The sequence below is a fragment of the Somniosus microcephalus genome, chromosome 1 (genome assembly GCF_052327205.1).
Source record: "Somniosus microcephalus isolate GS21.2 chromosome 1, FLI_Smic_1.0, whole genome shotgun sequence".
NCBI classification, from domain to species: Eukaryota; Metazoa; Chordata; class Chondrichthyes; order Squaliformes; family Somniosidae; genus Somniosus; species Somniosus microcephalus.
The window spans coordinates 258528089-258541801 of NC_140987.1; the positions used below are offsets into that span (position 1 = coordinate 258528089).

Sequence of the window (13713 nt, forward strand, 5' to 3'; positions counted from 1 at the left end):
CTCCCTGCCCCCTCCCCCCCTCTCACTGCCGGCCGCACTGGTACTACGCGCGCGCGCGGGGAATCGACTGTTTCTCGACGGGCGGGGTCAGGTTAAAGTCGCCTGAGCAAAGTTACAACACCTTGTATTCATTCATTTATAAATAAAATCAGAAAGCAGTAACTTCGCATACCTGGCGAAAAGAAACTTTTAAGGAATCCTTGAATATAAGTAGGGCACAGGATTTTGGTTATGTAATCTCCATAGAGCTTTAAATTTTTTTTGTCGAGTTCAGTCATTCTGAATCTCCTTGTATTAATTTTTTTACAAAATGTCGACCGTTGCCTGTGCGATGCTGCGAAATCTTCTCCTCTTCCGCCTTCTCCCAGAGCGAATCTGCCTCACGATTGTTTTTATATCTGAACGGGACTCCGCCTACACAGCGCAATTTCCAGAAAATCAGGTGGCACCGAAACGAGCATCTGTGGGAAATAGAAACTTAACACTTATTACACATCAACTTTTCCCTTTGGATAGTAAGAAACCTAAAGTCAACTTGTCATTAACAATCATGGATTTCCATGTTTGTGTCGTTGATCAGGATGTCACCAGCACAATTGTTTTGCATCTTCTTTCCGTTGTTGTTCATACTGATTATCGGTTTCGATTTCTTTCTTACTTTCTATCTGCTTTCATTTCCTCCTCACCCCCACTCACCATTTAATTGTCAGATGCTGGTGTTTTCATTTGTGTGTCTGCTTATTTGAACCAATACAAGCCTGCCAGATCTGCTCTTATGCTCAAGGACTAAAATAAAGTTCTTGGTAGAAGGGATCAGAGCCCAGTCTGCCTGCTGCCCCACCCGCCCGCCCGCCCGCCCAAGGACTGCCCAGTCTGGTTGCTTGCTTGTCTGTCTTCTCTCAGCACCTGAATCCTAAGTCTCGCCAAGCAAGTCTCATTCACCCATCACCCCCTGTGCTCATCGACCTACATTGGCTCCCGGCCCAGCAACAGCTCGATTAAAAAAAAATCTCATCTTTGTTTTCAAATCCTTCCACGGCCTCGTCCATCCTTATCTCTGTAACATCCTCCAGCCCTACAACCCTCCAAGATCTCTGCGCTCTTCCAATTCTGGCCTCTTGCGCATCCCCGATTTCCTTCGCGCCCTCGCCATTGACGGTCGTGCCGTTTGCTGCATTGGACTTAAGCTCTGGAATTCCCTCCCTAAGCCTCTCCGCCTATCTAGCTCTCTTTAAGACGCTCCTTAAAACCTACCTCTTTAACCAAGCTTTTGGTCACCTGTCCTAATATCTCATGTGGCTCGGTGTCAAATTCTGTCTAACAACGCTCCTGTGACGCACCTTGGGGTGTTTCACGACAATAAAGGCGCTATACAAATGCAAGTTGTTGTTCCTTGGTTTACTGCCCATCAGAGTGTTTCCCAGCCCCACTTGCTGGCCCAACTACCCGCTTCCCCACCCGAATACCTCCGATACCTCCCAGCTCACCACCTTGTTGCTGCCCAAAAATGCTACCCAGTCTAACTGTTCGGCCATTCACCCCAAGTGTTTCCAGGCCTGCCTGTTTTCTAGCGCCAAGTGGTTCCTGTCCTTCCTGCTCACCTGCCCTCCAGAGTGGTTTACTGCCCTCCACTTGTTCACTGGCTTGTTTGGGGGGGGGTGCCCAAGTACTTCCCAAGGCTGCCTTGCTCGCCACAATGCTTAGTGTCGTACCTGCCCTGCCCGAGTTCATTCGGGCTTACTGAGAGGTGAGTGAGCGATGGAGTGTGAGAGAGCGAGCGAGAGCTGGACCTATTTCTGGCTGGGGTGGAGGTCACCTTGTACAAGAGGCAGGTACCATATAACATTAATCAGGGCCAGAGTGGTCTCTTGCATAGGATCATAGAACTTACAGCACAGAAGAGGGCCATTCGGCTCATCGTGCTTGTGCCGGCTCTTTGAAAGAGCTATCCGATTAGTTCCACTCCCTCTGATCTTTCTCCATAGCCCAGCAATTATCTCCCCTTCAAGTATTTCCCTTCTGAAAGTTACTATTGAATCTGCTTCCACCACCCTTTCAGGCAGTGCATCCCAGATCAGAATAACTCACTGTGTAAAAAAAATTCTCATCTCCCCTCTGGCTCTTTTGCCAATTACCTTAAATTTGTATCCTCTGGTTACCGAACTCTTCAGCCAATGGAAACAGTTTCTCCCTATTTACTCTCATCAAAACCCTTCAAGATTTTGAACACCTCATAAAATTTTCCCTTAACCTTCTCTGCTCTAAGGAGAATAATCCCAGCTTCTCTAGTTTCTCCACACCCCCTCATCCCTGGTACCATTCTAGTAAACCTCTTCTGCGCCTCTCCAAGGCCTTGATATCCTTCCTAAAGTGCGGAGCCCAAAATTGGACACAATACTCCAGCTGAGGCCTAACCAGTGCTTTATAAAGCTTTAGCATAACTTCCTTGCTTTTGTACTCCATGCCTCTGTTTATAAAGTCAAAGATCCCATATGCTTTCTTAAACAGCCTTCACAATTTGGATCGCCAAAGGAATTTTCTAGATTTTTTTTCTCCCTAATTGGCCTGGGGTTTTTAATCTGTTTTTCTACCTCTCCCAGATTATATGGGTGGGGAATGTATGTATTGTAGACATCACAATTATATGGGACAGGCTGGGGGGACTTGACAATCTCCGAAATCATGATCCAAACTACAGCAGAGTCTCCAAACTCATCACCCAAACTACAGCAAACAGAGTCTCTGAACTCATGACCCAAATTACAGCAAATAGAGTCTCCCAAGTATAGCAGGATGACAGAATGTACAGCACAGAAACAGGCCATTCGGCCCAATTGGTCCATGCCGGTATTTATGCTCCACTCGAGCCTCCTTCTACTCTACTTCAACTTACCCTATCAACATATCCTTCTATTCCTTTCTACTTCATGTGTTTATCTAGCTTCGCCTTAAATGCATCTATTTGCCTGATAATGAATTATTATTAAATTGCTGAGTTCTCCAGCAAAATGCAGTGAGTGGGGGATAGTTACACAATACATGTGCATAAAATCAATCACAATCATTTACAGCAGCGTGGTCTCCAGGGGGAAATTAACCAATCATCTCCATTCTGGCCGGACTTATTGTGTCACTATATGCAGCCAACTTTAATTGTGCTCCATCAGCACTTCTGGCCTGCTTCCCAACTAAAGTTTCATCAAAACCCTCTTGAGCTGTGACATCTCTACGCCACTGCCTAATGCTTCTGCTTCTCTCATTATCTCTCGATTCTGTCGTGGTACCTTTGTTGTGCTCTCGGCCAGTGCTTGCGCAATCTTCACACATCTGGACAGAGACCTATAACTTGTGGTCTGGGTGTGTGTCCTGGACTGCTGCCCATCTCACAACCCAGTGCTTACCATCCTCTATCTCAGTACTCCCAGTAATCCATTCCCCTCATTGTGCACCTACCTACTCCAGTATTTGTACCCCACTCAGAATCATACAGCACAAAAGGAGGCCGTTCAGCCCATTTTGCCTGTGCTGGCTCTCTGAAAGACCTATCAATTAGTTCCACAGCCCTGAAAATGTTTCTTTTTTAAGTCAGCATCCAATTCCCTTTTGAAAGTTAATATTGAATCTGCTTCCACCTTCATCACACATTCTAATGCCTCCAATACCCTCTTGGCTTGCCCACAGACCCCACCCCACTTGTCACAAACTTCAACCTCCTAAGGCTGCACAGTCCCAACCTCCCATTGAGTGCTCTCAGCCCGTTGCTGCGTTCCAACCCTGAGTACCCCACAAACAGCAGCCCCCTCGTCCCACAATTTTCCTTGGCATCACGCCCCACTCCATAGGCACTCCCACCAGCCAAAAACTTAAACTCGTATTTAAATGCTGCCTTTGCAATTTTAATATTAAATAGATGTTGTTGTGTATGTACCTTTAAGAGAATAACTGGTCTCAGACTGCAGTACCGGCAGTGACCACCCCTGTATAAAAGGCGCTAGTGAGCCTCTGTTGTTTTCAGTTTCATTATTGACTTCCATCAGTAAAGACTTGTTTTGTTCAACTCCTGCTGTCCGTGTCTCAATCATTCACAGACATAATAGATGTATGTTGCAAATGCTGAACATAATGAAGTGTGCTACATCCAAACTTCAACTCTGAACATAAGTGTCTTTTATAACCTTTGCTAAAGATCAGTAGAGCAGGAAATGGTAAAAACGAGGAATAACACTGGACTTTGGATCACTGTATAAAGTTAAATATGTAGTGTTAATCATTGCATGATGACTCAAACCACTGCAGAATGTTTTAGGCTACAGGATATTTGTCTGTTGGTATCCCAGTATAATATTTCCAAGTCTCTGCACCTCAGACAACCTCAGGATCAATTGTGGAAAACTGTCATATTATAACTGTCTCTAGCTGTATCCTGTTGTTATGCAATCTATGCAAAGAGAAAACACTGATTAACCACAATCTGCGTATAAATATAGTGACAAGTTTGTGTAACATACTTCAATGCCTTTGCTACTGATCTGTAATCCAACTGGAAATAATTTTCCTTAAGCCACCTGATTAAATATCTCCACTTAATCTTGAAACATTTTTGGTGAATTTTCCTGCTTATGAAGGCAATGGGTTAAGTACATCCAGCTCATGTTTTTGCACAGTTGAATTCAGGAGAAACCTTTATACACTGCCCCATCACGATGTCTTATCCCAAATGTCTTATCAGAAATGTGACTTCAATTCAATGTTCTCTCCAATTCTTTTTGGGCCACACTGCCCATTCAAAATTCCGTGTATGCGTGGTTTTTCCCTTTAAAAGCCAATGATCCGGCTGTGCGGGACCTCCAGAGCGCTGCGCGGTACACTAACATGAATTTTTCTATTCCCCACATGAGATTCCCATGGGAATTTGAATCCATAGAATCATGGGCCGCGATTTTGCTAGCCTCAGTGGGTCCTGACCCTGCAGCTGGCTCCATCCCGGCCTCTGAAATGAATTTCCCTTAAATGGGACTGGTTAAGCCTGCCCAGTGCGTTTCCCGGCCAATAAGAGGAAGCGGGTCTGGTGATGTAATTTGATGACGTGTCATCAGCCGGTTTCCTTAAAGGGACCATGGCCAACTTTAGTTTGACATTTGTGCTGTTAGTGTTCTACAGTATTTAAGTGCTGCAAACACCGACAATCACTGCACAAAGGCACAGGGCTGCACCCAGGCTCTCCCATGACTCCCTCCATATGTTTATGGAGGGAGTCACAGCACGCAGGGAGGTCCTCTTCACTTCCAATGGGTGGAGACCTCCCCAGGAGATCAACACAGCCTGGTTGCACATTGCAGAGGAGGGCACAAGCAGGGATGTGGTCAGGAGAACCTGGGTGCAGTGCCGCAAACGTTTCAATGATCTCAGTAGATCACAAAATGTTAGTACAAAGCCACACTCAACCTCATCCTGCTGTGCCTCTCATCACATCCCCATCACTCTGCCTTTTCTACCCTACTCCTGCACGTCCTTCTCACACCAACTACCTTGCACCTCCACCCATCCCTCTATATTATCACATCCCCATCTCACTAGCCACCCCGCACACTCACCCTCATCCTAGTGCAATCATACCAACTAACACACAATGGTAGGCACTTGGGTATTTTATGTAATGTTCATGTAAAGTTTCTGTTAATGTGCTGTCAAACATTGAAACCTTTATTTTCAACACTTTGCGTTCTTGGGCAGATTTGTGTGCACCTTTGGAAGTGGTTTAGTGAGTTGCAGTGAATGGTGAGACATAATGGTTACTACCCCCCACCAAATGGTGATGAGTGTGAAAGGAATGGTTTGGGCATTGTAGGGATGCTTTATGGTGTTGCTGTGGGGTGGTGCCAACCTGGCACATCAAGTGGCAGCCAGGGGGTACAGCGTCAAGTGAAGTTAATCTGGCCATGGTGAGGCCATCCTTGGCCTCCCGGGCAGCAATATGCTCAGGTGCTGATGCCCTCTGTCCTGTGCAGCATCAGTTCATTGTGAAGAAGGTTGGTGTTGTTGTTGGTGCTGCTGGTGTTGGGGCTGATCGTGGTGGGATTCCGAGGACTAAGATGAGAAGGGCACCCCTGCTGTGGAATAGATGGCAGGTGAAGTAGACATGACAGAAGCGATCCGTCAATGGTGAGAGAGGTAGAGAAGTTATGCTGACCCTTTATAAAGCGCCGGTTAGGCCACAACTGGAGTATTGCATCCAGTTCTGGTCACCACACTTTAGGAAGGATGTGAAGACCCTTGAGAGGATGCAGAGGAGATTTACCAGAATGGTTCCGGGGATGGAGGATCTTAGCTACAAGGACAGGTTGGAGAAGCTGGATTTGTTTTCATTAGAGCAAAGGAGGTTGAGGGGTGATTTGATAGAGGTATTAAAGATTATGACGGGTTTGGATAGGCTAGATGGGGAAAGGCTGTTCCCACTAGTTGACGTTACAAAGACTAGGGGACACAGATTTAAGGTTTTGGGCAAGAGATACAGGGGGGATGTGAGGAAAACTTTTTTACGCAGCGAGTGGTGATGATCTGGAATTCGCTGCCAACGGAAATGGTGGAAGTGGAGACACTCAATGTTTTCAAGGGTAGACTGGATAGGCACTTGAGGGAAATAAACTTGCAGGGTTACGGGGATAGAGCGGGGGAATGGGACTGACTGGATTGCTCTAGAGAGCCGACACGGACTCGATGGGCCGAATGGCCTCCTTCTGTGCCATTATGACTCTGACTCTAATGAGGTCCGACTGGATGGAAACGTATAAAAACTTGCAGCATGGTGAATCTGTTGTGGAATTGCAGTGAGGAAGAGCTTGTGGCTGAGGGAAAATATCTCTAAGGTGGGAGCTTTTACTTGACATTTGAAGCTGTCAACTCATCAGCTGATTCAATGGCCACTGACCTCCTGCCTCAGCTTCACAGACATGGTCCAGCAACAGCGTGAAACTCCTGGCGAGCTGTCAAATTCAAAAGGTAAGTTTAAAACCATTGTTATGTGTCTGTAAATAAGCCACTAATCATTTAAATTGGCTCCCTCACCACTGCCCGTTGGGTCTGCTCAGTGCTGGCAGACCCGACATCGGGAAAGGCAAGTGTGCGCGATTTGGCAGAGAGTTCCTGCTAGCTCCTTGTGAAGCCAATTAGAAACTGATCCCACCGCCCTGCTCTCACCTTGTATCTTCCTCCGCTTCAAATATTTATTCAATTTTCCCTTAGAAGAGGTGAGGGAATCTACCTCAGCACTCCCTGTGCAAAGCATTCCAGTCTCCAACACCCTTCTGCATAAAGAAATTTCTCCTCACTTCTCACTCACTTTGTGGCAATTTTAAATTGATGACACCCCCTTGTCACCAACTTGCCCCAACCAGTGTCAATAGTCTTTCTTATTCACTCTATTGAAGCCCTTCAGAATTGCTAACTCAAATGGATAAGATAAAAATGGCCTCTGTTGGCTGTAAGGAGTGGTGTAGCAGCAAGTGAGTATACTGCATACTTTATATTGGATTTATTTTGTGTAAGGGACTGGAGATTTCTTATAAGCTGTTTCATACTATAGATTTATGGAAAAAAGTTATGCCCTATAAAATATGTAATATAAATGAATGAGGATTCAGCATAGTATGTAATGGGGACTATATACGAATGCGGATTATATATAATGGAATATACGGTATTTAATCCTCCTCCATACCATAACCTCATCGAAATTAAAAATGGCCATAGTTATTATACACAGGTAAACACTCAATTACTTACTGTAATTTATTGGCTGTAAAGCGCATTGGGACACCCCAAGGACATGAAAGACACTATACAAATAGGCATAGTTGTGTCATCAAAAATAAAAAAAGTGGATTTAAAAAAAAAATAATTCCTGGGATATGGGCGTCGCTGGCAAGGCCAGCATTTATTGCCCCTCTCTAATTGCCCGAGAAGGTGGTGAGAGCCGCCTTCTTGAACCGCTGCAGTCCGTGTGGTGAAATTTACTCCCACAGTGCTGTTAGGGTGGGAGCTCCAGGATTTTGACCCAGCGACGATGAAGGAACGGCGATATATTTTCAAGTCAGGATGGTACGTGACTTGGAAGGGAACTTGGAGGTGATGGTGTTCCCATGCGCCTGCTGCCCTTGTCTATCTAGGTGGTAGAGTTTGAGAGTTTGGGAGGTGCTGTCGAAGAAGCCTTGGTGAGTTGCTGCAGTGCATCTTTATATGGTACACACTGCAGCCACAGTGCACCGGTGGTGGAGGGAGTGAATCAATCAAGTGGGCTGCTTTGTCGTGGATGGTGTCAAACTTCTTGAGTGTTGTTGGAGCTGTATTCATCCAGGCAAGCGGAGTGTATTCCATCACACTCCTGACTTGTGCCTTGTAGATGGTGGAAAGGCATTGGGGAGTCAAGAGGTGAGACACTTGTCGCAGAACACCCAGCTTCTGACGTGCTCTTGTACTTACAGTATTTATGTGGCTGGTCCAGTTAAGTTTCTGGTCAATATTGACCCCCAGGATGTTGATGGTGGGGGATTCGGCAATGACAATGGTGTTGAATGTCAAGGGGTGGTGGTTAGACTCTCGCTTGTTGGAGTGGTTAGACTCTCACTTGTTGGAGATAGTCATTGCCTGGCACTTGTGTGGCGCGAATGTTACTTGCTACTTATCAGCCCAAGCCTGAATGTCGTCCAGGTCTTGTTGCATGCGGACACGGACTGCTTCATTATCCGAGGAGTGGTGAATGGAACTGAACACTGTGCAATCATCAGCGAGCATCCCCATGTCTGACCTTATGATGGAGGGAAGGTCATTGAAGCAGCTGAAGATGGTTGGGCCTAGGACACAGCCCTGAGGAACTCCTGCAGCGATGTCCTGGAGCGGTGATGATTAGCCTCCAGCAACCACAACCATCTTCCTTTGTGCTAGGTATGACTCCAGCCAGTGGAGAGTTTTCCCCCTAATTCCCATTGACTTCAGTTTTACTAGGGCTCCTTGATGGCACACTTGGTCAAATGCTCCCTTGATGTCAAGGGCAGTCACTCTCACCTCACCTCTGGAATTCAACTCTTTCGTCCATGTTTGGACCACAGCTGTAATGAGGTCTGGAGCTGAGTGGTCCTGGTGGAACCCAAACTGAGCATCGGAGAGCAGGTTATTGGTGAGTAAGTGCCGCTTGATAGCACTTTCGATGACACCTTCCATCACTTTGCTGATGATTGAGAGTAGACTGATGGGGCGGTAATTGGCCGCATTGGGTTTGTCCTGTTTTTTGTGGACAGGACATACCTGGGCAGTTTTCTACATTGTCGGGTAGATGCCAGTGTTGTAGCTGTACTGGATCAGCTTGGCTAGAAGCACGGCTAGTTCTGGAGCACAAGTCTTCAGCACGATAGCTGGGATGTTGTCGGGGCCCATAGCCTTTGCTGTATCCAGTGCGTTGAGCTATTTCTTGATATCACGTGGAGTGAATTGAATTGGTTGAAGACTGGCTTCTGTGATGGTGGGGACCTCAGGAGGAGGCTGAGATGGATCATCCACTCGGCACTTCTGGCTGAAGATGATTGTAAACACTTCAGCTTTGTCTTTTGCACTCGCGTGCTGGGCTCCTCCATCATGGAGGATGGGGATGTTCATGGAGCCTCCTCCTCCTGTTAGTTGTTTAATTGTCCACCACCATTCACGACTGGATGTGGCAGGACTGTAGAGCTTTGATCTGATCTGTTGGTTGTTTAGCTCTCTCTATAGCATGCTGCTTCCGCTGTTTAGCATGCATGTAGTCCTGTGTTGCAGTATTCCCAAGTTGGCACCTCATTTTTAGGTACACTTGGTGCTGCTCCTGGCAAGCGCTTCTGCACTCTTCATTGAACCAGGATTGGTTTCCTGGCTTGATGGTAATGGTAGAGTGAGGGATATTCTGGGCCATGAGGTTATAGATTATGGTGGAGTACAATTCTGCTGCTGCTGATGGCCCACAACGCCTCATGGATGCCCAGTTTTGAGCTGCTAGATCTGTTCTGAATCTATCCCATTTAGCACAGTGGTAGTGCCACACAACACGATGAAGGGTGTCCTCAGTGTGAAGATGGGACTTCCGTCTCCACAAGGACTGTGCGGTGGTCACTGCTACCAATACTGTCATGGACAGATGCATCTGTGACAGGTAGATTGGCGAGGACGAGGTCAAGTAGGTTTTCCCTTCATATTGGTTCTCTCACCACCTGCCACAGGCCCAGACTGGCAGCTATGTCCTTCAGGCCAGTTCGGTCAGTAGTGGTGCTACTGAGCCACTCTTGGTGATGGACATTGAAGTCTCCCACATTCTGTGCCCTTGCTATCCTCACTGCTTCTTCCAAGTGGTGTTCAACTTAGAGGAATACTGATTCATCAGCTGAGGGAGGGTGGTAGGTGGTAATCAGCAGGAGGTTTCCTTGCCTATGCTTGACCTGAAGCCATGAGACTTTGTGGGGTCTGGAGTCAATGTTGAGAACTCCCAGGGCCACTCCTTCCCGACTGTATAACCTCTGTTCCGCCTCCTCTGGTGCATCTATCCTGCCCGTGGGACAGGACATACCCAGGGATGGTGATGGAGAAGTCTGGGAAATTGGCTGAAAGGTATGATTCTGAGAGTATGACTATGTCAGGCTGTTACTTGAGTAGTCTTTGGGACAGCTCTCCCAATTTTGGCACAAGTCAGATGTTACTGAGGAGGACTTTGCAGGGTTGACTGGGTTGGGTGTGCCTTTGTTCTGTCCGAAGCCACAAAGGCACAAGAGGCCAGAATCACCCCTTAATCTTCTACACTCAAGGAAATATAATACAACCTGTCTTCATAATTTAACCCTTTTAGGTAAAGAGGCACAATGGCAGGGAAAAAAATAGTACTTCTAATGTGAGTATCAATATATTTATTCCTGCTATTTCAATTGATTTTACTCTAGTAGGTAACCCATGATGTTGCTTAAAAGTGGTGATGGGGCTGGCTCCAGAGCTTGAATCCCAAGTGCAAGAGGCGTTAAGTCTGGTCAGGAGCAAATGGGTAGGCTGATTAGTCATATCATGTCAGGTGGGGTGGAGGACTTGCCAGCTCTGGGTAGGGTTGCCAACCCTCCAGGATTGGCCTGGAGTCTCCAGGAATTAATGATTAATCTCCAGGCCACTCCCACGAGAAACACCCAGGAGAAAAATCATACGGGCATTAAAAAAAGTGGTCTTTTTTTGCAATTTTCTTTGAATGCTTCCATTTTTTAGTTGTAAAATTTTGGAGATGGGGAAAAGTCTGTTTGACTGACATGTCAAGAATCGTCCAATTGAGTTATGAAGAGTCTTTTCGCTTCCCAATTGGCCGTGGGAACGAGGTACATCGCGAGGATGGACGTGTCGGGCCACCACTGTTGGGAGCGTGGGGGAGGGGCATTTGGAGGCAGGGGGTCATGTGATGAAACCTGCAGGAATACATTCAGCCACAGTTGGCAACCCTAGCTGTGGGTCCAGCAGTTAATAAACTCTGCAGGAGCAGAGGAGGCAAGTGCAAGCTTTAGCTTTGGGTCCAACACACTCGTTCAGCAATCCAACAGCAAAACAATCAGCAGAATTGGCGAGTCTGAGGAGCAGGTCTTCATGGCAGCATTCGTTATTAAAGTCCTGCAATCTGATTGATCCCTACTAAGCATTTAACAGATCTCATACGATTAACATGGATCAATCAGAAAGCCAGGAGCAACTCTACTTCAGAAAGACACATAGCAGATAGGAGCAGAAGTAGGCCATTTGGCCCCTCGAGCCTGCTCTGCCATTCAATGAGATCATGGCTGATCATCCAAATTTAGTACCCTGTCCCTGCCTTCTCCCCATATCCCTTGATCCCTTTAGCCTTAAGAAATATATCTAACTCCTTCTTGAATATATTTAATGAATTGGCCTCAACTGCCTTCTGTGGTAGAGAATTCCACAGGTTCACCACTCTCTGGGTGAAGAAATTCCTCCTCATCTCTGTCCTAAATGGCTTACCCCTTATCCTTAAGCTGTGACCCCTGGTTCTGGACTCCCCGGCCATTGGGAACATCCTTCCTGCATCAAGTCTGTCTAGTCCTGTTAGAATTTTATAAGTTTCAATGAGATCCCCTCTCATTCTTCTAAACTCCAAAGAGTATAAGCCCAATCGACCCAATCTCTCCTCATACGTCATTCCTGCCATCCCAGGTATCAGTCTGGTGAATCTTCGCTGCACTCTCTCCATGGCAAGAAAATCCTTCCTCAGATAAGGCGACCAAAACTCAAGATGTGGTCTCACCAAGGCCCTGTACAACTGCAGCAAGACATCCTTGTTCCTGTACTCAAACCCTCTCGCTACAAAGGCCAACATACCATTTGCCTTCTTAACCGCCTGCTGCACCTGCATGCTTACCTTCAGCGACTGGTGCACAAGGACACCCAGGTCTCGTTGCATTTCCCTTCTCCCAATCTATTGCCATTCAGATAATAATCTGCCTTCCTGTTTTTGCCACCAAAGTGGATAACCTCGCATTTATCCACATTATACTGCATCTGCCATATCACCCAACCTGTCCAAATCATACTGGAATTTCTCAGCATCCTCCTCACAGCACACACGCCCACCCAGCTTTGTGTCATCTGCAAACTTGGAGATATTACATCTAGTTCCCTCGTCTAGATCATTAATATATATTGTGAATAGCTGGGGTCCTAGGACCGATCCCTGCGGTACCCCACTAGTCACTGCCTACCACTCGGAAAAAGACCCGTTTATTCCAACTCTTTGCTTCCTGTCCGCCAACCAGTTCTCTATCCAAGTCAGTACCTTACCCCCAATCCCACGTGCCTTAACTTTACACACTAATCTCTTATGCGGGACCTTATCGAAAGCCTTCTGAAAGTCCAAATACACCACATCCACTGGTTCTCCCTTATCTATTTTACCAGTTACATCCTCAAAAAATTCCAGTAGATTAGTCAAGCACGATTTACCTTTTGTAAATCCATGCTGACTTTGTCTGATCCTGTCACTGTTTTCCAAGTGCTCTGTTATTACATCTTTTATAATGGACTCTAGCATTTTTCCCACTACCGATGTCAGGCTTACCGGTATACAATTCCCTGTTTTCTCTCTACCACCTTTTTTGAATAGTGGGGTAACATTAGCTACCCTCCAATCCATGGGAACTGTTCCAGAGTCTATCGAATTTTGGAAGATGACCAGCAATGCATCTACTATTTCTAGGGCCACTTCCTTAAGTACCCTAGGATGTAGATTATCAGGCCCTGGGGATTTATCGGCCTTCAATCCCGTCAATTTCCCTAACACCATTTCCCTACAAATACTGATTTCGTTCAGTTCCTCCCTCTCATTAGACCCTATGTTCCCCGACGTCTCTGGGAGGTTATTTGTGTCCTCCTTTGTGAAGACAGAACCAAAGTATGTATTTAATTGGTCCGCCATTTCTTTGTTCCCCATTATAAATTCCCCTGATTCTGACTGCAAGGGACCTACGCTTGAATTCACCAATCTTTTTCTCTTCACATATCTACAGAAGCTTTTACAGTCAGTTTTTATGTTCCTTGCAAGCTTACTCTCATATTCTATTTTCCCCCTCTTAATTAATCCCTTTGTCCTCCTAAACTGCTCCCAATCCTCAGGTTTGCTGCTTTTTCTGGCCAATTTATATGTCCTCTCCTTGGATC

The 13713-nt window shown here is 46.3% G+C and overlaps 1 protein-coding gene across 2 annotated transcripts in view; it reads right to left on the minus strand.

Moving 5' to 3' along the window:
• The window catches only part of rigi (RNA sensor RIG-I), a 148745-nt gene that overhangs the window by 86603 nt on the left and 48429 nt on the right, over positions 1-13713 (minus strand). The window contains exons 1-2 of one of the 2 annotated variants that reach the window (XM_085992739.1): positions 697-822; positions 173-461 (exon numbers count right to left, since the gene is read on the minus strand). In XM_085992739.1, coding sequence (XP_085848865.1) covers positions 173-278 — 106 coding nt within the window. In that variant the 5' untranslated portion in view covers positions 279-461; positions 697-822. Of the gene's footprint in view, positions 1-172; positions 462-696; positions 823-13713 lie in introns of those variants that run through there. The other variant, XM_085992729.1, reaches the window with a different exon arrangement.